The sequence below is a fragment of the Terrapene carolina genome, unplaced genomic scaffold (genome assembly GCF_002925995.2).
Source record: "Terrapene carolina triunguis isolate 2854851 unplaced genomic scaffold, T_m_triunguis-2.0 Scaffold53, whole genome shotgun sequence".
In the NCBI taxonomy this organism is placed as follows: Eukaryota; Metazoa; Chordata; order Testudines; family Emydidae; genus Terrapene; species Terrapene triunguis.
This window is the reverse complement of record NW_020664404.1, coordinates 18,147,337-18,171,763: the sequence shown is the minus strand read 5'-3', so window position 1 is coordinate 18,171,763 and position 24,427 is coordinate 18,147,337. Positions and strand designations below refer to the sequence as shown.

Genomic DNA, 24,427 nt, shown 5'->3' with positions numbered 1-24,427 from the left:
GAAAAAGTACTTAGTATTTGGATGACAGGGCATTTAGGGTGCTAGTGCATATAAATTATAGTTATACTACTGAAGAGACCACTAACACAATGGCTAGGGAATTAATTAAATGATATTTTTCTTCTTTAAAGTCTCAGAGTCTGTGGAACAACAAATAATGTTTATGAGACAAGTATTTTGTGGCATATTGTATCTCAGTATTTATATGCTTCTGAGTGTTGTAATGAATGAAGCCTACATGACCTACAGTTTTAGTCTTGGCTTTTGGTCAATTTTAAACTTGCTGCGGAGCAGGTGGTGGGAAATAAAGTTCAATCATTAGCTTCAACAAATATTTTTTTCTTTTGTTTTTTAAACTGTTTTTATTTGGTTCAAGGATTTTCTGCCTCTGCGACACGAGCTCATTGGGAGAACTACCGACAGTTTGAGTAGTGAATACCCTATTTTAAAAATGAGATTGCTGGCACTATTGAATTTGCAATAAGCAGTGTCAGCATCTGAAACAGTTCAGTATTTCAAGTAATGCCATCTTATTTAGTCCTGTGGAATTTGTTAAATGACTCCCTTGAGCACTAAAGGCATCTCTCAATGTTTGCAGGACCTTCAGGAAGTATGGCTTAATTACCCACTACACCCACTCCAAGTAAGTGTGCCCTTGTCTATCATAAATTTCATAGCTCTTTTATTTCTAAGGATGCTTTTCAGTGGCGTTCAGCTGTGGTGATATCTTGAAATATTTACTATCAATATTAGTATAGTAGCCATATTTGCTTTTGTGAATTTTTGTAAATAACAAGCTTCCTGCCTCATGGCTTGTGTTTAATATATGTGTGGATTTGTAGTGTAACTTTAGCAACCTCGTGGCCAAGATGGAGTCTGCTCTGCAGGCAGCTCTGGCCAAGAGAAGGCGCACACAGGAACACAGCAGGGAAAGTTCCTTCCACCCCAGGAACACCTGTTCCAAACCCCCAGAGTGAACACACACACACACACACACACACACACCGGAAAAGTACAGTGGATATAAGAAAGGGAAATATTTATTTACGGAGGGATGAGAGGAGAAAAACAACAAGGGGAAATATAGGGGGAGCGGTAAAACAGGGTTGCATTCAAACCAAGGCCCCACAGGCCCAGTGGTAGCACAGTCTGAAGGGCAGACACTGAGCAACATGTCTGCACACAGAGTTCAGGAGGCCTGAGCAAAGTTCCAGTCTCGTGGTGAGTCTTTGGCGGCAGTGAACTTTCCCCAACAGACCCCTCTGGTGCCCTCTTCTGCCACTCTCTGCAAAGCCACACAGAGCGACCACCTCCCCACTTAACTAGCTAGCAGCCTCCCTCCTTATTCCCAGTGCAGAGTCACAAGCCCCAGTACTCACAGCCCCATGCAGCTCGGGGCAGCAGTGATACTGGATCCAGCTCCGGCCTGTCCTTCTTGGGCGATTCCTCCCTGGCACAATGCTCCTGTCCTGGGGTGTCCCCGATCGGCCACCCTGTCCTTCCCAGGCTTCAGGCAGGTTCTCTGCTGCTTCACTTTTGGAGGGCCTACTTACTGCAGCCCTTCTCTCTCTCTCTCTTCCGCTCCAGAGCCCCACCTGGAGTTTCCCTCCTTTCTCTCACTGCTCCCCCTCCCCCCTTAGGAAAAAGATTTAATGGGGCCATGCTCTCTACACTAGCAAGATAAAGCTAGTGAGAAGTAACTTTGTCTTCCTCCTGTTTATCTATTGTACCTAGAAACCAGGTACAAAAACAGTCTATGCATATTTTATTGACCTCAGCATTTAAATCCTAACTTAATCATGGGAGGTCAAGGGGTTTGAATCAAATTGCTTAAAAAATATTGCTAATTTTTTTTCTCTAATATAGCATGGTTATTTTTTAACAGTGATTCTAGTAAGTTTAATATTACATGGACACTTAAAGTGTTGGCAAGTCTGAAATTTAATCAGTCTCTTTTCTCATCTATTTAGAAAGTCAATGAGTGGTTAAGATACTAGTCAAGAATGTGGGAGCCTTAGGTTCAAGTCCGTGGTCTGCCACAGACTTCCTGTGTACTGTTGGCAAGTCACTTAAGCTCCCTGTGCCTCAGTTCTCCATCTGTAAAATGGGAATAATAGAACAGTTCTATCTCAAAGAGGTGTGGTGATGATAAATATATTAAAGATAGTCAGGTACTCAGATACTATGGTGATGGGAGCCATACAAGTACCATAGAAAACATTGTTGTGGTTCAGGGCAACTGTATCTGTGGTCCACCAAGGGCATCCGCTCTAGGCTCCCGGCTTCTCAGCCATCACCTCTCTTGGTAGAGACCTGTGTCTCTTTCCCTACTGACCAGGGTTTTTCCAGGCTGTACAATTCCCTGCCTGCAGTAGATATTCCCAACAAGTCACACAGCGCTTTGCTTTCTCGCCGGAGGCTATGAACAGCATAATGGTGTGCAGTTCTAAGTCACCACACAACTCTTCATAACCAAGCATATTCATTCTTAAGATGAAAGGATTACAGAGAAAACATTAAAAACAATAAAAGAACCTACCCACTTGTTAAAAAGCTTTCCAAAGATCACTTCAGCTCCAACCTTGGTCTCTGGTAGGTGTCAATCCTTCAACTCCCACAACTGAGTTTTCCCCATGGTTCCAGCCTTCCACGGTGGCGGTGCAAGCTCCAGAGAGAAGCTCTCCTCCTTCTGTGTTTTTGTTTTGGGTTTGTTTGTTTGTTTGTTTGTTTTAACCTCTCCCTCTAGTCAGGGGTGGCTCTAGCTTTTTTGCCGCCCCAAGCACAGCAGTCAGGCTGCCTTTGGCAGCATGCCTGCGGGAGGGCCCCGGTCCCGCGGATTCGGCGGCTTGCCTACGGGAGGTCCGCGGGTACGCCGAATCCGCGGGACTGGCGGACCTCCCGCAGGCAAGCCGCCGAAGGCTGCCTGACTGCCACCATCGCAGGGACCGGCAGGGCGCCCCCCGTGGCTTGCTGCCCCAGGCACGCGCTTGGAGCGCTGGTGCCTGGAGCCGCCGCTGCCTCTAGTGATCTGTGCTTCTACATGGGTACAACTTGCATTGGAGTTAGTGCCACCCATTTATTCACCACAGGTTATCACTAGTTATTTCTCTTTTCTGCTCCCACTCATTTGGGCTGAAGATTTCATTTCCTCTTTGGCCCAGACACCTCCTACATCCCCACTTGGCGTTGATTCTCTCTGCTCTTGGGCAGAGTTGGCCTGAAGAATACCATTGTAAATATTATTAGAAATTACCTGAACATTGTCCTTTTCAATTTTGTATTTTAAAGCTTTGTCATTTCTTTTTGTTTTTAAGGAAAGGAAGGAGGGAGTAGTAGGGTTTGTTTGTTTGTTTTTGTTTGCTTTTTGGTCTGCTTCTCGATTATCCAAGTGTCAGTCCAAGTGTGAGGTGGATGTTTGTGTGTATACACAGTGCACGTTTCTGTTTTCCCTCACAAACGGCCAATGGTTTTCAAAAGATTTGCTATTCTCAGATCTTTTTTCTTTGAAATGTATAGTGGCCTTCTAACGTTAATTTGCATTTGTTATTTACAGCTGCAAGAATCCAACACTGATCGGCAACTTATCGAGACTTCCCCAGTCCTCCAGAAACTTACAGAGTTTGAAGAAGCAATTGGAGTCATTTTTACTCATGTTCGGCTTCTGGCACGGGCCTTCACTTTGAGAACTGTGGGATTTAACCACCTGACTCTGTGAGTATAAAGCAGAATCCTATGCTTAACTATGCTAATCTTACTGCTGATTTCCTTAATGGTCCATATTTATAATAAGAAACAACTATGTATGTTTAATGAAAGTCATGATCTAATGACAAGTGCAACTTGAGGTCATCAGAGAGCCTGGAATTGCTGCAACAGAGCATGACATTTTGCTGCATGTTAGCTGCCCCATTTTAACATCACCTTGTAACAGTATGGATTGGATTACCAGAGGAAGCATTCGTGAGAGATATGTTCATTTGAGGGGTTCATAAATGGCAAGAGGAAAGTCACAGTTCAAAGTGCTATATCAGTTCTTTATCCCTGATGCAGTAATGCAATATGTTCACATGGACTTGATGTGGGAAAAGTAAACCCATGCTTTTGGGAGCGAGGACTGTCTTTTTGTTCTGGGTTTGTACAGGCGTTAGCACAGTGAGGTATGGTCCATGTCTGAGGTTCCTAGGTGCATCCACAATATAAATAATAGAGTAATACCTGGTGACCCCAATCCCGAACCTAAAATAGATTTAGGCCCTGATCCTTTAAGTGGTCGTGTATGGGGAGACTGATCCATTGAAATCAATAGGCACAGCAGTTTATTTTCATGCAAAAAATTGCATTATTGGGACCTTATTCCTGATAAATTTAGCACCAACCTGTACCCCCCCCAGTTAGTCCCACATCTGTGGTCTAGTAATTTTGTTTAATGGTAACTACCTCATTTGCTTTCTCCAGGAAGTCAAGGTACAGCAATAAAGAATTGTTTTCATCACATCTAGTTAACACGAGAAAATTGTGTTAAACGTGTTTAAAAATGAACTACACTTGCTTTTAAATTACTATATTTTTTAATTTGCATGTTTTTTTCCCCCGGACTGCTTATTGATCTTGCCACATTGATGTTTTCATTTTTCAGAGGCCACAATCAGAGGATGGAATTCCTGGGTGACTCCATAATGCAATTGGTAGCCACTGAGTACTTATTCATACATTTCCCTGATCATCACGAAGGGCACTTAACGGTGAGAATGCCATCAGTCATGCGGTCCGAGAGAGCAAATGTGGGACAGAAACAAAAATTATAAGAGAAGCTAGTTAGTGACTTATTCTGTATTTGATTAATAACAGAAACTTCAGGCCCCCTGTTCTGAATAAAGCTTTGTTAATTCAAATATGTGAATCCTGCAATGGACAGGAAATCGACTTATGAAGCCAGTGCAATAATATTTCTTCCCTCTGTAAAATGAATCAGTAGTGGTTGTTATCACACTGATGACCACTGAGACCCAGGTAGTGCTTGTTTAACACAAGTGTTTGAAAGGGTGTTTGTTAGACAGACATCTCACATGAGTTTTTATTCATGTCTACTAGACTATTGAGTCAACTTTTTTTCCATTTTCTATGGTTGTCACTTTGAGATGATGTTGATTTCCTCCCAGACATTACAATTTATTTTACCCTGGTCAGTCCATTAGTCTCATTAGTTCTAACAATTTATTATTGATTCCCATAGTTTACCAGCATATCCTGCGTAGAAACCCAGGTTTTGGGCCTTTGAGCATCTTACAGCATTCTAAGTGCACTTTGGTAGGCAGTGTTTCAATAGATAGCCTTGCAGATTGGTAGAGTACTTGAATGTAGATGGTATCAGAGGGGTAGCCGTGTTAGTCTGAATCTGTAAAAAGCAACAGAGGGTCCTGTGGCACCTTTAAGACTAACAGAAGTATTGGGAGCATAAGCTTTCGTGGATAAGAACCTCACTTTTTGCATCTGAAGCTTATGCTCCCAATACTTCTGTTAATCTTAAAGGTGCCACAGGACCCTCTGTTGCTTGAATGTAGATGGTTATTTATGGCCTGATTATTTGTGAAGAAGAGAATTATACTGCAGAATTTTCTCAGACTCTCAAGCATTAATTGGAATACAAAATAAAAAAAGAACACTGCAAATTATCGGGACTGTCAAGTCTAAAATTTCCTGTTTAGCTAGAGGATTGGTTAGAGATTTCAGAGATGTTAAGATGAGTTTTCTCAGGCTTTAATGGAAGGGATGAAGATGCTGAATCTTTAACAAAGATTTTTTTTTATATGTTTCTTAGGCATTTGAGTTACAGATGTTTACAGAAATAACCCCTCCCCCCAAAGTAAACAGTCTAAATAAAAATCACTTTTATTAATTTATCAAGTTTCATGTAAAATATATGTCATCCATACATTCATCCAAGAAATTCAGACTTTAATAAGGCCTGAGTTTCTAATGTAAAAAATATTAAACAGAAAAAATAGCTTTTCAGGCCAGTTTTAGTCATCAAAAAGGAATTTTTTAAAAAGGTGTGGGGAAGGGCACAAACACCATCTTTTTTCCTTTGCAGGTCACCTTTAAAAATGTAGGCACCAGTGCAAATATAGTATGATCAATCTCTCAAGAACTGTTTGGCAGGAAGGGTATAGAGCAGTGGTTCTCAACCTATTGACCATTGTGGGCTGCATATGCAGCTCTCTGTGTGTTATGTGGGCCACATCCACATAATATACATACTGCCTGTATGGCCCTGAGGCTGTCACACGGGCCGCAGCTGTGTGCAGATTGGGCCGCAAGCGGCCCGCAGGCTGCGAGTTGAGAACCGCTGGTATGGAGTGTTACTGTATAATTAATGGCTTTAAATCATCAGGACAATGAGCAGCATAGCTTAGTGTTGTTTAATTTAGTCATAAGTGACTTGGAAAGTGGAACTAGTTACATGTTGTCCAAGTTTGTAGATGAAGATACAAAGCTAGGACATGAATAATTGAGATAATTGTCTTTTCATCGATTTAAATTTGAATGAGATTTGAGAGGTAGTTGGAGTGGTGGTGAGTAACTTGGGGTATGTCTACACTACGGGATTAATCCGAATTTAGATAATTCGAATTTGGGAAACAGGTTGTATAAATTCGATTGTGCGCGGCCACACTAAGCACATTAATTCGGTTTTTAACCACATTAATTCGGTGGTGTGCGGCCACACTACCCCATTAATTTAACCACATTAATTCGGTGGTGTGCGGCCACACTAACCCTAATTCGAATTAACAAAATCGATTTTGGCGCTACTCCGCTCGTCGAGGTGGAGTACAGAAATCGATTTTAAGTGCCCTTTAATTCGAATTAACTGGCTCTGTAGGCCTGGTCTACACTACGGGATTAATTCGGATTTAGCAGCGTTAATCCGAATTAACCCTTCACCCGTCCACACTACAGAGCCAGTTAATTCGAATTAAAGGGCCCTTTAAATCGATTTCTGTACTCCACCTCGACGAACGGAGTAGAGCCTAAATCGATTTTGTTAATTCGAATTAGGGTTAGTGTGGCCGCACACCACCGAATTACTGTGTTTAAGTTAATGGGGTAGTGTGGCCGCACACCACCGAATTAATGTGGTTAAAAACCGAATTAAGGTGCTTAGTGTGGCCGCGCACAATCGAATTTATACAACCTGTTTCCCAAATTCGAATTATCTAAATTCGGATTAATCCTGTAGTGTAGACATACCCGTAGTGTGGACGGGTGAAGGGTTAATTCGGATTAACGCTGCTAAATCCGAATTAAAGTCGTAGTGTAGACCAGGCCTTGGAGAGAACCAGTGAACATTGGGCTATCTATCTATATTTGTCTCTGTCTGTCTGTCTATCCTCATTTAGGAACACATTTCCATTTAAAGTAATTATGGTGTATTAACATACTGCTATATCTGGAGATTGTGCACAGCATTGGTCACGGAAGTCAAGGTAATGGTAAACGTTCAGATGAGGGCAGCAAAACTGATTCTCAGTGTGAAGTGGTTGTTTATGAAGAAGTTAGTCATATATATCTTGAGAGAAGAAATTTTATGAACAATTTCCAGATAGCTAATGGGGACAAGGTATGTTCTACCAAGGATATAAATGTGTAACTGAAGTTTCAGAAAGAATGGTTTAAGTTGGAAATTTGGAAAGGTTTCTTGTCCACAACAGTTCTACCTGCCAGTACCTGTGTGTAATATGCTGGATGAATGCAGACGTGTCAGACAAAGTTAGCTATATATCTGGAATTAACTCCAGCTGAGTGTAGTTGCTGAAGTGTAGGAGACACCTTCCATAATAGAGTAGATTGGGTTCTCAGCCTGGAAGTCGCGATGGGTGGGGTTTGGGGTGTTGCAATGACTCTGTTGTTCCCATATTACTAAAGTGTATCAGGGTCCTCATTAGATTCTGGCTACATGGGAGGTGGGTCCTTGTATGGAAAAGTGGACTAGATGGACCACTGGTTCTTTTCATCTTCAAGATACATGTATTGTATATATTATTAGTCTTTATTATTTGCATTACCATAGCTCCTAGGCTCCCCATTCATGGACCAGGACTCCATTGTGCTAGGCACTGTACAAACACAGAATAAGATGATCCCTGCCCTAAAAAGCTTACATGTCATGGCTGCTCAGCACTCTGGTCTCATCGGTTTTGTGTTGTAGTTAGGTAAGATTTTGTTTTGTTTTGGCACTTGGGTGACTGTTGAAAGCGGATGAGTAGGTGGAAAGGCATGGAGAGTTAGGAAGGGAGGGAGTAATATGCTGATCTTGCAGTCAGCCTAGTTGTGATCAAGTTGTGAGTGTCTGCTTCATACATCATTGCCAAAAAAAAATCATGACCATACTGTTCTTTATTTATCTATTGTCAGAGATGAAATATCAAGTGCTGAGAATAAATCTTGATTTTCATAAGCTCAGTTGACACACTGGACCCAGGTAGCATAAAACTTTTGTCTACTAAGCTGAGCAAATGTGACATGGAACTCAAAAGGGAGCAATGTGTGCATATGCAATCTCTCCACCCTGGGTGGCTTGGATTGTTTGTTTCTTTCTTTCTTTTTGTTTAAGAAAGTGACTCTCTTTACACATAGACTTTAAGGTCAGAAGAGATCATTGTGATCATCTAGTCTGACCTCCTGCACATTGCAGGCCACAGAACCTCACCCACCCACTCCTGTAATAGACCCTAACCTTTGGCTGAGTTAATGAAGTCCTCCAAGAAAAAGGCTCAAGCTCTTTTTAATCACACTTTTCCATCTTGAAACTCCTTAACTTCAATAATCAGGAGATACTCAAGCTGAATGAAAACCCCAAACCACGTTTAAGATGTCTGTAAAGCTTTTATGTAACCATGTTTTCTGCAGAGCTCCATACTTACCATGTCTACATTACCACTATAACCAAACCAGGAGACTCAGTTAAAATACAGTTGTCTCCTCAATTAGTTACAAACCAGTGGCCATGTACTATAACAATCAGAGCCAGATCCCTCAGCTGACATAAATCAGCTTGGCTCCACTGACTTCAAAGCTATGCTTTATACCAACTGGATATCTGGCCAGGAATGTCCATCTCTTATCCTTCCTTTCCCTCGCACCCCTAATGTAATGGAATAATGAACCAGGTTTGCTAGTTGTGTAGTAGTCTTCCTTGCTTTAACATAGAGAGCATCTTTGTTTTTAATCCTGGGTACAAATATTCTTACACTTTGGATGTACTGTGTGTGTATGGATTTCAGGATATTGTGCTTTTTTGTCTATATTTCCTGTGGTAAAACATGTTTAGATTTTGTTAGAATATATACTTCCAGCAAAATCAATACAAGAAATAGAGTGATGGGGAGAAGGCATTTGTTTTTAAAGAGGAACACCACCAATTTTTTTTAATGTAATGCAGGATTATGGGAACTGCACCTTCTTTCTAAGCAGGAGGCTCTCTTAAAATCCTCCATCAGCATGACTGTGCACTTCTTCCTGCACTGCTATGTCATCTGGGCACCAGCAGCACAATAAAACTGACTAATGCACACAGTCCTAGTCAGTTTCATGCTGCTGCTCCTACCAGTGGTACTGGAGCACCGTACTTACCTATTTTTAGTTGTTTCTGGTAACACCCATGAAGCCAGCCCTGTAATATCTCGGCTTCCAAGTCATCCTCTTCCTTACCGTCAGCTGGAATGGAACAAGGGAGACAGACAGTAGAAAGAAGGGACAATGAAACAAAAGTTGGATCAGAAACAAAAGGAGATTCTCCAGTGATAGGCTGGGTGTAAAATCACCAGCAGAAATCAGAATGTGCTGAGAAGAGAAATGCAGTAAATTCATGGGGAAAAGGACCTAACGAGCTGCTTTACTCTTATAGTTTAACATTACCTAATGTTAAAACTGGGTGGAACTCTATGTGGTTTCAGTTGTTGCGAAGCTCATTGGTGAACAACAGGACACAGGCCAAAGTAGCAGAAGAGCTGGGTATGCAGGAATTTGCCATCACTAACGACAAGACCAAGAGACCCGTGGCTCTTCGGACTAAGACTTTGGCTGATCTCTTGGAGTGTGAGTGCCAATATGGATCTTAATCAGACTGTTAACAGAATACTTAAATACTTAATTACTTAATTAAATATTTAATACTTAAAAACTGAAAGCATGTGGAAAAAATAGGGGAAGCTTCTTTGTGAATACCGGTACGTTGAATAAGTATATGAGACAGTATGGAGATAAAGGCCCTCATTCTACCAGGTATTTAAACAGCCCGTTTTCCCCCAGGACTTGTTTAATAATTCCATTTAAAAAGTAGTAATATTTTAAAATATATGTTTTAACTCTGGTTTTTGGTTGGATGTTGCTATTTTCAGGTTGATACTTCTTCAAGTGATGGTCATTACGTGTATTCCACACATGGGTACACATGCATGCTATGCACCCAACTCTAGAAATTCTTCAAAGCAGTGTCTCTTGGCCCGCACATGCACAGTAACTCTCCTTGTGCTCCCGACCGAGGGTATAATAGGCAGTGCGAGTTGATGCATCTCCAGTTGCTTCTTACCGCTGCATGGCCTGAGTCAGAATTGTGTCTTCCTTCATGTCATTTCATTACCTATCAAGAAAACATTTGTAAATAGTTATATTTTTAGATTAGTAGTTAAGAATTTTATAGTATAGTGTATTTCTCCCCGGTTCTGGAGCCAGGTTCCTCCCTGGCTCCAGAACTATGCCCAGAGTCCCAGAATTCAAGAATTGTGTCTCCTGCCCTTGATCCATCTCCATCAGTGAAGATTATCAACACTTCTTGTACTGTCTGGGTGAGGCGCATATCTCTGCAAAGTGCAGTATATGTTGCTCCTTCCCACCCAGAACTCAAGAAGCCCGGGAGCTTCACCTGCAGAAGCACCTGATAGAGAAGACTATGAGGCACCTTTCCAATCTGGGCCAGGGAGACCCCCCAAACATTGGCATTAACTGCCTAGCAGCACCTGTCCAAGCACATGCCTTAGTGTGTAGCCTTCAACATGTAAGCCCAAGGATTCTTCTTTCAGGGTTCCCCATGAGAGTAAAGGGCACTATCATTGACGCAAAAACATATCCCCATTGAGGACAGTCCATAAGAAATGAGCTTCCTCCCCAAACCAGTCCAGGTCAGGTGAGACATCACAAATGAAACCTAATGAACTGGCTTCATGAAGACCCCCAGATCAGAGGGCAAGATGCATAAAAAGAAAGATCCGCCAGTTCCGTGGGTCATTTCAGTACCATTGTGCAAAGATAGACATTGACCGATTCCATCTATGAGTGCTGGTCCAGCCCCGTTGTTGGTAATGCTTCTTCCGTCTAAAGACCATACAGCTGCTGCAGATGCACTGGATCTATGGGAACTCCTCGGACACCAGGGCGTACAGAGACTTGTATAACACCAGAGGAAATATGTCCTTACTTTGGGGGAGGAGTCTACATCAGTGTCCCGGGAACCATTTCACATCCAACCATCTGGCAGGACTACCCTGGTACCGATGGCACTGCCACTACCTATTGAGCAGTTCTCTGATTCAGAGAAATCAGAGAAGATGGCCCCATTGGTATCTCCTTAGAGACAGTTGAGCCCAATAGGCAGTCGAGAGGTTACACCCACCATTCCACTTGGTACAACCTCCCTCGCCCTGGGACCGCTGTTACCAATTTCCTTAGGGTCCCCCACAACCTATTGATCCCTCTTTCTGGCCTTATTGTTGTTCGTGGGATATATATGGCAGGTTTCTGAGCCCCTCTCAAGAGTAATGTCGCTCCTCTCTCTCTTGCCAGCTGGTTTGTTCGTGTACGAGGAGGAAGAGGTGGAACCAGAGCGGCAGGTACCAACATTCCGTTGGTTGCCTTTTCATCAGCTCCAGATGAAGTGGTTGCTCCTTCCTCACCTTCTCTGCCGAATGACCCTTGCCAGTAGCAGGAGCTGTGACAAAAAACGTCCAGTGAGCTACAGATCCTATTAAAGGAGACCCAGAACCTTCAACACTGGCTCCTGGACATCATACAGTCTTAGGGACTGAGTAAGGTGGCCATACCCATCATACTAGAACCAGCTAGGGTGGTATGGAACATGCCAGCATCCTATGCCTTTTACACTGAAAAGGGCCAAGAGATGGTATTTTGTTCCTGCTAACTACCAAGCGTTGTTACAAAATACTATTTTAATACCTATTCCAGGCATCCAGACAAGGGTCCCACAGAAGATAGGGTCCAATTTCAGTCTCTATTCAATAAGGGGTGGCAAAAGTAGCCCTCCAGTCTGCAGTGGATGTGGCTGACACAGCTTCCAGAAGTTTGGCCACTGGTCTAGTTATAAGAAGGGATTCCTGGCTACAATCATGAGGGTTTCCTAGGGAGGTCCAGGACCTCCCTTCTGACAAATCGAAGGGATTGAGAAAATGGATGAGTCCCTGAACTCACTAAAAGATTTGAGATAACTCTGCATTCCCTGGGGATTTATACCCTGACCTCCAGAAGGAAACATCGGAGGCAGCCCTATAGAATTAGGCCACCCCCTTCTCATGCACATTATTACCAGCGCACAGCTGAACCACCATGCCAACACCAGAAGATTCAGAGACCTTGCTTCTCAGCCCCTTCTACTGCCACAGCCTCTAATCACTCTGTCACCAGCCAGGAGCCACTTTTGACGTATTGGTCAGGACCCACGTATCACCACTGATGCCAATCACCATGTCCCCGTCATCTTTGGGAGTCGTCTCACACTTTGCCCACAACTGGAACAAGATCACTGTGGACAGTTGTGTTCTGGAGATTATCCATAGAGTCTGGAGAAATGCCATAGAGTTTCTTTCCTTCCTACCTCACACATCCCCTTCCTGGTCCCCCTACAGGGATCATTCTCACAAGGTGATTCTTCAGTGGGAAGCAGCTTCCCTCACTGAAGGGCAATAGATCATGTTCCACCTCATTACCATGGGAGAAAGCTTTATTCCCCATATTTCTTAATTCCCAAAAAAGACAGAGGGTGGAGACCCATCCTGGACCTTCAGCAACTCAACATCTTTATTTGAAAGCGGAAGTTCCAGACAATTAGGCTGGCATCTATAATCCCCTCCCTTTAGGAAGGGATATGTTTCGTGGCTCTCGACATGAAGGATGCGTGTTTCCATGTGGACATTCACCCATCACACAGGAAGTTCCTGCATTTTATGGTAGGCCAGGAGCACTTCCATTTTTGAGTCCTCCCCTTTGGGCTGACTATGGCACCCAGAGTATTTACAAAGGTTTTCCTTGTGGTGGTAGCCCAGATGAGATGCCAAGAATATATAGTATCTCCATCCCTGGACAATTGGCTCCTGGTCTGATCTTGTCAGAACATCGAGTCATCATCACAGTGTTTCATACAACTCTGAACAACCTTAAGTATGTGCATAAATGAAGAAAAGTCTGTTCTGTTACCCACAAGGTCAATAAACTTTATAGGGGCAAAGCTGGACTTGGATTTCGCAAGATTGTTTCTCCCCTCAGAAAGGTTTCATGCACTGAGCACCCTGATTTCACATAACCTACAATCCATGAATCACAGTGCACAAGTGCCTCTCACCATTGGGCCACATGGCTGCATGCACCTACATGACTCCTTTCACCAGACTCCACTTACAGTGCCTGCCGGCTCGGCTCCACTCAATTTGTCAGCCAAGCAAGGACCACATCAGCTCCTGGTCGTTCTTACCAGAGTTGTCATCTGACTTGGTGGTTGAACCCGGGAAAAGTCATGGTGGAAGTTCCCTTCAGCCCTCCCACTCCCAGGACCACCACTGTGATGGTTGCCTCCCTTTTCGGGTGGGCTGCTCATCTGGAGAAGCACACTGCTCAGGGTGTGGGGTACAAGAGGCCAGACTACATACTGAAACTGAGGGAGTGTAAGGCCTTTCTTCTGCATATGCACTCACTCCATATTCAGATAATGTTGGACAATATCACCACTATTTAAACAAACAAGGAGGAACAAGATCTCATCCACTCGGCCAGGAAGCCATCAGGCTTTGGAACCGGTGTATCAGGAACTGCATCACAAAACAGGCCTCGTGCCTTCCTGGAATTCACAACTCCCTGGCAGACAGATTACACAGGAGCTTCTTGATAGACCATGAGTGGGAGATTCACGACACAGTTCTGAGCGAGATATTTACACAGTGGGTAACTCTGCTATGCAACTTCTTCGCATCCCAAACAAACAGAAAGCTCCCCCCATATTGCTCCAGGGGAGCCATGGATTGCGATTCCCAAAGCAATACTCTGCTGATGTCTTGGAGAAATGGCCTCTGATATGCCTTTCCTCCCAGTTCCCTGCTTCCACAGGTCGTAGGGAAGATAAGTCTCGATGGCGCCAACATCATTCTCCTAGCACCTCATTGGCCCAGACAGTTCTGATTCATGGAAGTTCTAACAATCTGCCTGCCCACCAATCAGAATTCGCCTATTCTCAGATCTCCTAACCCACGGCAGGTGGAAGACCAAGGATCCCAATCCAGGCACGCTGCATCTCATTGCCTTGTTTTTGGATGGGCGTCGAAAATAGAATGCTCATGTTCAGCTCCCATTCAGGTGATCCTTTCAGCCTGCGCACAACTGCACTCACATTCTCCAGATATTTTAACCATTCCAGTTGTTCTAGACTATCTCCTATCCCTGAAGACTTCAGATCTCTCTGTTAGTTTGTTACAAGTACACCTAGCAGCGATATTGGTCCCTTCCTCCCTCCAGTGGAAGGACGATCTCTCTTTATTAACCCAGCTACAGTATGAGTCATGAAAGGCCTGATCAGGACCTTCCCATCAGTCCTTAGACCTAAGGTGACTTGTACCATGGCCCACCTGCCCATGAAAGTGGCATTCTTAGTAGCTATCGTGTCAGCTAGGTGGATTGGCGAGCTTGGACCCTTCATGGTGGAATCTCCTTATACTGTGTTTCACAAAGAAAAGGTTTCTCTTCGACTGCACCCAAAGTTTCACCCCAAGATTGTTTTTGAGTTCCACATCAATCAAATAATACTTACCTGTATTTTTCCCCAAACCCCATGCTTCCTCTGAACACAGGAGACTTCACTCTCTCAATGTCCAACGTGCCCTGGTGTTCTGCCTGCAAAGAACCAAACCTACTAGGAAATCACCTAGACTCTTTTATCACCATAGCACAGAAGTCCCATGGGCAAGCCAGTTTCCTCCCAGAGGATTTCTAAGTGGGTCTCGGGATGCATCTTAGAGTGCTACAAGATAGTAAATATTCCTCCCCCTGGAGGGGGGAGCACAGGATACCTCCATGGTATCCCTATCAGACATTCTGCTGCAGGACATCTGTAGAACAGTCACCTGGATTTCGATCCACACGTTTGAGACACATTATGATCTAGTCCATGCCTTGGCTGCAGATGCAGTGGTGGGATTGGCGGGATTGCAAGCATCTTTGCTACCAGCCTCCTCACACCCATCTCCAGTCTAAACGCTGCTAGCCAGTCATCCATGTGTGGAATACACATAGGGACCATCACTCAAAGAAGCAATGGAAGTTACTTACTGTAACTAGACATTCTTTGAGATGTGTGGTCCCTATCTGTATTCTACTCTCACCCTCTATCCCCTCTGCTTAGGATCCTGTTGGATTTGTGGTAAGAAGAGGAATTGGAGAGGTGTTGACCCACACTACCTATTATACCCTTGCTAGGGTGCACTGCTTTGAAGAATTTCCAGACTCAGGCGTATGGCATGTATGCATACCACATGTGGATTACAGATAGGGACCACGCATCTTGAAGAACCTCCAGCTACAGTAAGTAATTTCCACTTTCAAGGGCCAGATATTCAAATACTAGCCTCCCTTTTTGCATCCCCTACAAGCAGACACAAAGAAGGTGATTTAGATGCCTAAGTATCCAATTTGCAGGTACAATCAAGTACTTATTTGTTTACATGACCTGAGTTGTATCCCCCAAAGAACTGCAGGTGCAAAATTGTAGGCTCAGAAATGGAGGGTTAGTTTAGGTGACATCAAAAATTTGTCCCTAAGAGTAAAGATTTATTGGCATTTGAGTCAGGAGGACAGGAGTTCTGACAAATCAGAGGTGGTGACTCTGACATGCTCTCATTATTAGAGAAAGAGAGGAAAAAGTGATCCAGAATGTAGGGGTACTCCGTGCTTCACTGAATTTCAATAGGAGGTTTCAAAATAGCATTTCCACAAAGAGTACAGAGACACACAGAGCAAGCCCCTCAATCCATTTATGAAAGTGCGGTTCTCCTTCCAAGGCAGGTGAAATGGTAATAAATATTGTGCCAAGAAAGTTAATCTGTATCCAGTGCATTTTAATACATTGTGTGAGAAGTTTAGATCTGTTGTCTCTTGCCAAATCCTTTTAGTAAATGGAAACTATTCATAAACAACAGTGATTTATACCTAAGCATTTATAGTGTACCCAATAGTGATTTATTTCTAAGTCCTGGTCTGCTGGTTAAATCACAGGATTAGGAGCCAGATTCTGTTCCTGGCTCTATAAATGACTGTGTGTGTGAACGTGGGCAAGTTGCTTAACCTCTTGCTGACTCAGTTTCCTCCCCTGTAAAGCAGTGATGACAATAATACCCACATCATGGCAGTGTTGTGAAGCTTAGTTCGTTGATGATTTTAAAGTGCTCTAAATTACTCTAATAGTGCTATAAGAGTGCAAAGCACTACACTCCTCTTGCGTGGGTGGTAATACCTAAATATTTTGTTTCTCAGCTTTTATTGCTGCGCTTTACATTGATAAGGATTTGGAGTATGTTCACACTTTCATGAACGTGTGCTTTTTTCCGCGATTAAAGGTAAGGTCAGTTTGCTTCATATTTTCATATATCATTGTGATTTGAGCAGTTACTGCAAACTCTCAAACCATCTTTGTGGATTTATTATAGGAATTCATTTTAAATCAGGATTGGAATGACCCTAAATCCCAGCTTCAGCAATGCTGCCTGACTCTCAGGACGGAAGGAAAAGAGCCAGATATTCCTCTCTACAAGTAAGGACCCCTGTATCACTTATACAAACTAATTATCAGTCTTTGTTTTACCCAATACAAGATGTGATCAGACTCTGAACATCTTTCTTCTATCTTGTCTTTATTTTAAGACTCCATTTGATCATGACTAGGTTTAAAATTGTTCTGTCTGTTGTTTAAAGAAATAATTCAGTCTGCTTCCAAACCAAAGATATTAAAAACAGTCTGGTTTTGTTTGGGAGTAGAAATTGTTGAGCCAACTTTTTGAGATCTGTATGTTTTAATCACTGCAGAGTTAAATTATTAAGAACTCTGCCTTTTCATTACATAAAGCCCCAGTGAATATTTTTTTCAGGGCTTACAGGGAGTTTTTAAATGAGTTATTCCTTAAAAGATGAAATTGTTAAAAACAAAAGAAATATTCAGAATGCTCAAGTACAATGAGTGCGCTGAGGAAGATTGTCATTTAGATGTAGCCATTGACTGTGAGTCAAGAACCTGAGCTTTGTTCCCAGCAGTACCATGAACTTTGTGTGACCTTTCTGTCTCAGTTTCCCCAGCTGTAAAATAGGATTATGCCTACCTCATAGAGATGATATCAAATGTTGTATTTTGTAAAGCACTTTCACATCCAAACAAGTACTACACTGATGGGTGTGTAAGTAGCTGAAAAAAGGAGAAAAGAAAATGCTATCAAAGTGCCAGGCCTTTATTATCAGTATTTATTATATCCAGAATGTGTATAGAATTAAAACCCATATTTCTCACGTTTACTGAAGTAAAGTTTCATATGCAGTGCAGTGGGTTACAGTGAAAATTGGTGTACTTCAGAAATATGATTGCAAAATGATACTTTGCAGATCTGATTTCCCAGGTCTTTATCTGCGAGCTTACTCCCTTATCTTGAGGGAGATAGATACAAAAGAAATGAATTTCTGTTTCTTGTCAAACCCACTGAGTATAAGTACAGTATGTTTGTGCTGGTTTTTTTATGATAAATTGATTTTGATAGTACAGCTCAGTGTCAGTCTACATTTGCTGTTATCTTCCTATTATCTTGTTTAATTTTCTTCCCATGGAGTTATTTGTTTCACTGCATTTACAGCCAGTAGTTTTGCTTTTAAAATCTAGGGTGTATTTTGTTTGTATGTATGTTCGGTGTTACACGGTTCATTAGATGCAGAGTAGTTTGGTTAGATATTTCAAAAATTGATATGAACTTTTGCTGCTCCTTCTGTTGAGAAACAAGGTAGTGGACAGAACTCATCTTGGCAGTGGGGCGAGTTGGAGCAGAGGGAAGAGATAAAAGGAAAAGCAAATTCATTGTGTGTCTAGGGAATTATGTCTTTCTCCTTGAGACGATTGCTAATGCATAGCCTAGATTCTCACTCAAATGGAAAGGTGGTCTGATAAGTGACAGAAACGATAACTTTTCTGATGGAACAATGTATTTATTCTGTGAATTTGTCATGTAGAGGAGCAGCATATCAAATATCAACACTCCTTTAAACCTTGGCCCAGTTTATGGGCCAAAATTTCAATGCACATGGGCTGTCTTGTCTGATTAAAAGTGTGTGTCCAATTGTATAACTACATTTGTTCATGCAATTAAAAATGGATCCACAGAGTTGCAGCAATTGGATGAGCATGTAAGCATTTTTGACTACAGGTCATACATTTACATTTTTAATTGGGCCTATGTGTAAGCCCAGGAGTGTTAAATAAAGCTAGTTTTAGACCAAGACTAATTTTATGTACATACTTCGCTTTAATAAACACAGTTTTGACATCTTTTGGTTGAAGTAACATATACAGCCAGCAGTCTACCCTCTGACATTGTGCCTTGTGCTAATCTTGCTAAATGGACTGAAAGTTTGGTGAGATATATGCCATTGATAGATTATTGTTTCATACTTTCTGCTTGAACAAATTATGTCTTTCTTATCTCAGGACCCTGCAGACAGTGGGACCTTCTCATGCCAGGACATATACAGTCGCTGTTTATTTCAAAGGGGAAAGAATAGGATGTGGTAAAGGCCCAAGGTACAGTGGAAATGTATGAAATGGTTTTAAAAAGCAAATTTGATTGTGAAAGCCTCTGAAATGACAGCACAGGAGACTAATATTTGCTGATTAGTCACAGAAAAGGTAAAGCAACATGAGCAACAGCTGTGCAGCCTTCCTCACACTACTCTGCCTCTGTGCCTCAACCTTACTTTAATGGGTCCATATCCTAGTGGCTGGAGGTAGTTCAGTCTCCATGTCCATTTGGTCCTTAGCCTCTCTGCTGAGGCGCCAAAGAAGCAGGTGTGTTTAGTGACATTTATACACTGAAACCACTAAATAGCTTCCAGATGACAGTGACTTTTGGTCACTGCTGACCATGGACAAATTTAAACTGGCAATTTAGGATCAGAGAGTCTCTCCACTTTTTACTGATCACCGCCAGCAATCCAGCCCTCATTATTTTTTTGGCATAGAAAAAAAAAGTTACACATTTTTGTAATGGTCTTAAACCTCTAAGATTATTAGAACAGAACCGTCAGTACATAATTTTCACTTTGTAGTACAGAGTCGAAATGTCATTCGATTTTTGCTGCTCACTCTTCTATCTGTATTCATTTTTTCTTTCTCTTAATTAAAACAACTGCTTCACTAATGAATTACAAAACAACCTTATTGATCTAATTTTTTTAAAAATATTCCATAGGAATTATGGCACTATTATGTGTATATTTGCGGAAAACTTGATTTATCCATTATGTTATGGGACTGACTGACCAATGATTATTTGAAGAGTTGATCACAACAGAGTAATATGAACCCCAGATTCTGGGAAACTTGTAGTTTACCCAGTAAAGCATAAACTTACCATATTTTTGTTTGGTTTTGACAGTATTCAACAAGCAGAGATGGGAGCTGCTATGGATGCGCTTGAAAAATGTAAGAGGTTTTCTTGGGAAATGGGAAAACTATTGTAATTTACTCAGCTGGGTTTTCATGGAGGGCAAGGTGGATGTTTTATGGGGGAGAACAATGGGCCAGAGAATGTACACAAAATGCTATCAGCTTCTGAACTTTAGGTTTGCTTATTAATAGTTTCCATAAAACTTTGTCAAAAGTCAAGTAGTACATATGACACACACAGGCATTTTCAAAGGGAAGTTTTCAGTAAATCACAGATGCAGCAGTTGTCCCTTATTGTACTGAGTTCCTTAATCACTCCAAGGTTCCCCTGCTTTAACGTGGAACAGAGTGGGGTAAGCTTTCTCTGTGGTACGGGGTGACTCCACCCTACACATTTTACAACCATTTGCTAGTAAGGTTGTCTACTGTGGTTAGGGGCATCCATCTTCTAGAATGTTTTCTGATAATGTGGACAGGATCGGTCAATTCAGTGTCAAAAGCCTAGATCCTCAGCTGTAGTGAAAGTTATTGCAGTTCCACTGAAGTCAGTGGAGCTAAAACAATGTACAGCAACTAAGGATCTTCCCCTGTGGTCTTGAACCAGGGGTCACCCAATGAAATTAATAGGCAGCAGGTTTAAAACAAACATAAGAAAGTACTTCTTCACACAATGCACAGTCAACCTGTGGAACTCTTTGTCAGTGGATGGTGTGAAGGCCAAAAGTATAAGTGGGTTGAAAAAAGAATTAGATAAGTTAATTGAGGATAGGTCTTGGCTATTCGCCAAGATGGTCAGGGATGCAGCCCCATGGTCTGTCTGCCAGAAGCTGGCACTGGATGAGGTGGGATGAATCACTCAATAATTGCTGTGTTCTGTTTGTTCCCTCTGAAGCATCTGGCATTGGCCACTGTTGGAAGACAGGTTACTGGGCTAGATCTTTGGTTTGATCTAGTATGGCCATTATGTTTTTATGTTCTTATTCTGCCATCTCCTCCAGGTGTTGCCCCCGACCCACCATCATCACCTCAAACTAGTCTAGATTGAGCTTAAACCAGATACCACTCATACGTGCACTGATATATTTCTAAATAAATATTTATATTTAATCTGGAAGGATTACATTTTTAATCAATAAAAGTCAGTAAATGTTGATTTCACCATACACACACTAACCAATGCAAAAATATTTTCATCAATGATAATCAATATTTATAGATAGGCAAAAGTAAGAAAAATGGTGCTTGAGAATTTATTATAGTCAAAATCCAGTGATTTCGACTTGAATTAGGCTTGTCACAAATGGACTAGCAAATGAATAGGAAAAACGGATCTGATTTGTATATTTTGCTGTGATGTTGACAATTTGCATTTTAATGATTTTGCTTTAATGTTTTAAATCTCAGCATCTGCTGTCATTAACTAATTGTCTCACCCTCTCATAATTTCCCGCAAATGTGAAAATTTAAATTTTCAAAAAAATTTAAAAATGCTTGAACATAACATCGATATTATCCATTGATATTATAAGAAAATGAACATTGAATTCTGCTATTTATATTTGTAGAATTGGGGATAGCTAAATTGTTGCTTTTTGAGAATGTCCTTTAATGCAGTTAGAAATGGTTAGAAATGGAGAAATAGTCTGAAGTAAATAGGATGAAATTCAGTTAAGGACAAATGCAAACACATACAAAATAGGAAATGACTACCTAGGAAGGAGTAAAGACGCTCCCCGGGTTACGCAAACCCGACTTACGGAAATCCGGACTTACGGAAAAAGTTCTGTAAGCTTTTTTTTTTCCTCATAATTGACGGAGATGCGTTCCCGACTTAAGCAAAATTCGACTTACGCAAAGCATTCAGGAACGGAACTCTTGCATAAGTCGGGGAGTTTCTGTACTGTGGAAAGAGATCTGGAGATCATAGTGGATCACAAGCTAAATATGAGTCAACAGTGTAACACTGTTGCAAAAAAGCAAACATCATTCTGAGATGTATTAGCAGGAGGGTTGTAAGCAAGACACGAGAAGTAATTCTTCTGCTGCACTCTGCGCTGATAAGGCCTCAATGGGAGTAATGAGTGCATATTTCAGGAAAGATGTGAACAAATTGGAGAAAGTCCAGAGAAGAGCAACAAAAATGATTAAAGGTCTAGAAAACATGATCTCTGAGGGAAGATTGATGAAACTGGGTTTCTTTAATCTGGAGAAGAGAAGACTGAGGGGGGACATAATAGCAGTTTTCAAGTACATAAAAGGTGGTTACAAGAAGGAGGGAGAAAAGTATTTCTCCTTAACCTCTGAGGATAGGACAAGAACCAATGGGCTTAAATTGCAGCAAGTGCGGGTTAAATTGGACATTAGGAAAAACTTCCTAACTGTCAGGGTGGTTAAACACTGGAATAAATTGCCTCCGGAGATTGTAGAAACTCCATCATTGGAGATATTTTAAGAGCAGGTTAGACAAATATCTGTCAGGGATGGTCTAGATAATACTTAGTCCTGCCTTGAGTACAGGGGACTGGACTAGAAGACCTCTTGAGGTCCCTTCCAGTCCTATGATTCTATGTTTATCTTAGAACTCAGCTATCATTTTCCTACTCAGAACACTGCCATTATGCTGGCTATCAAGCATGCTTTTGCATTATCTAAAATAAAAACAGTAATAATGTGAACATCTGTACAACACTCAGTACCAGTTGCTCTTACTTTGTCAGATATTTTAGTTGCTCTCATTCCACAGAGTGTTGATTGTATTCTCACTTCACTTTTTCAGTATTAACTACCTGTTGCCAGGGGAACAAAATGTAAAACCCAAGTATTACTTGGACATGTTACTATGTCAGCATTTTATAATCTCTATGTCTGAGAATCGGCCGGGCTCCGTAGCAAGAGAAACAAATGTTGAAATTATCTTTGAAACTAAGGTGGTCTGATCACGCTGGACCGCCAGTTTTGTACTGAGTGTTACGAATGAATGAGGCAAAATGATAACGGCGTGACTTTTTCTCCTCCATCTTATGAAAGAAAAATAAATAAATAAAAATTGAAGCATTCTCTGTGCTACCAGCTGCCCTTTATTAATATAAAATATTTCTCCTTGTGTCAGATAACTTTCCCCAGATGGCCCATCAGAAACGGTTCATTGAACGGAAATACAGACAAGAGTTGAAAGAAATGAGGTGGGAAAGAGAGCATCAAGAGAGAGAGCCAGAGGAGACTGAAGAAGTACGGAAATAAAAGGAGGGCACGGAAACAGTGCCATATTTACTTACTTAATAACTCGATGGCCTATGGAGACGTAACCTAGTTTCATGCAGGTGATGAATGAAGCATGCCTGCTGACAGCAAATACAAAATAATGCTCTTTCTTAAAAAAAAAAAAAAATAGTTTCTTTTATTCTGTTTTAGCTGCAAAGTCTTGGGGACTTTTCCTAAGATTTTTTTTACAAAAAGTCCTTTTAGCTTTTATGAAAAGTTGTGGAGGTGTTTTTTTGTTTTGTTTGTTTTTAATTTTGTCTTGTATGAAACAATAAAGTGCTAATTTCAGAATCTCACCAAGAAAAAAAGAATTGTTTAATTAGCGTCTCCTGTGTTTGAATGTTTCTGTTCCAGAGACCTGCAAACACTGTCACACTGACTCAATGCTGAAGAGGAAAAAGAAGTAGTTGTGGCCCTGGTTCAGCAGAAGACTTAAACTGGTGCTTAACTTTAAGTGTGTACATACAGTGAAGCTCGTGTTTCAGTGATTTGCTGAATTGGGACCTTAATAAGTTTTTGGTCCATCTTAAGTACAGTAAATCTATAGCAACTTTACCACAGGAATATTCGTTATTTACTCCTCAGGGACTTCTGTGCCAAAAAAATTAAAAACTCTGTGCACAATATTTTAAAATTCTGCGAAATTCTGCATATTTTATTTGTCAAAATAACACAATACAATCACACCAGTTTCAATTATTTTGGTAATTTATTTCAAAATGCCTGTCAGCAACTATATCTGTAACAATACAGACAACAAAAAAGATTCAGGAAATATTTTTTGACAAATAGATTCCTTACGAGGCATATTAATACAGAACTCTGAGTAATAATTCATTTAAACTACAATACAGCACCGTATTTCCCACACCCCTCAGAAGCAGTGCAAAGGCTTGTGGGAGTCAGGGGTAAATGGAGGAACTGAGGGAGAGAGAAGTAATTGCTGGGAAGGAGCCTGGGTGCGAACTTGGAGAATTCTTGAGTATGGATGGAAAAAGTGTGGAACAGGTTTTTCAGGAGGCAGGGAGGGATCGTTAGGGAGCTTCCCCCATGCAGACCCTGGCTGACCCCTAGCGTCTCCCATTCAATCAGGCACATCTGCCCCTGTCCCTATGTGTCCCTCCACCCCCACTCAGACACACATTTCCCTCATCACCATGTGGCCCTGCACCCCCTCCCTGTCCCCATGTGTCTCTGTGC

At 41.7% G+C, this 24,427-nt stretch overlaps 1 protein-coding gene across 2 annotated transcripts in view; it reads left to right on the top strand.

Moving 5' to 3' along the window:
* The window catches only part of DROSHA (drosha ribonuclease III), a 106,156-nt gene extending 82,655 nt beyond the window's left edge, over positions 1-23,501 (top strand). For both annotated transcript variants that reach the window (XM_024203775.3, XM_024203783.3), the window contains exons 24-32: positions 599-643; positions 3,554-3,711; positions 4,637-4,742; positions 9,957-10,098; positions 16,804-16,886; positions 16,977-17,080; positions 19,010-19,102; positions 19,956-20,002; positions 23,076-23,501. In XM_024203775.3, coding sequence (XP_024059543.2) covers positions 599-643; positions 3,554-3,711; positions 4,637-4,742; positions 9,957-10,098; positions 16,804-16,886; positions 16,977-17,080; positions 19,010-19,102; positions 19,956-20,002; positions 23,076-23,206 — 909 coding nt within the window. In that variant the 3' untranslated portion in view covers positions 23,207-23,501. The remainder of the gene's footprint in view (positions 1-598; positions 644-3,553; positions 3,712-4,636; positions 4,743-9,956; positions 10,099-16,803; positions 16,887-16,976; positions 17,081-19,009; positions 19,103-19,955; positions 20,003-23,075) is intronic.
* Positions 23,502-24,427: the final 926 nt, after the last annotated feature.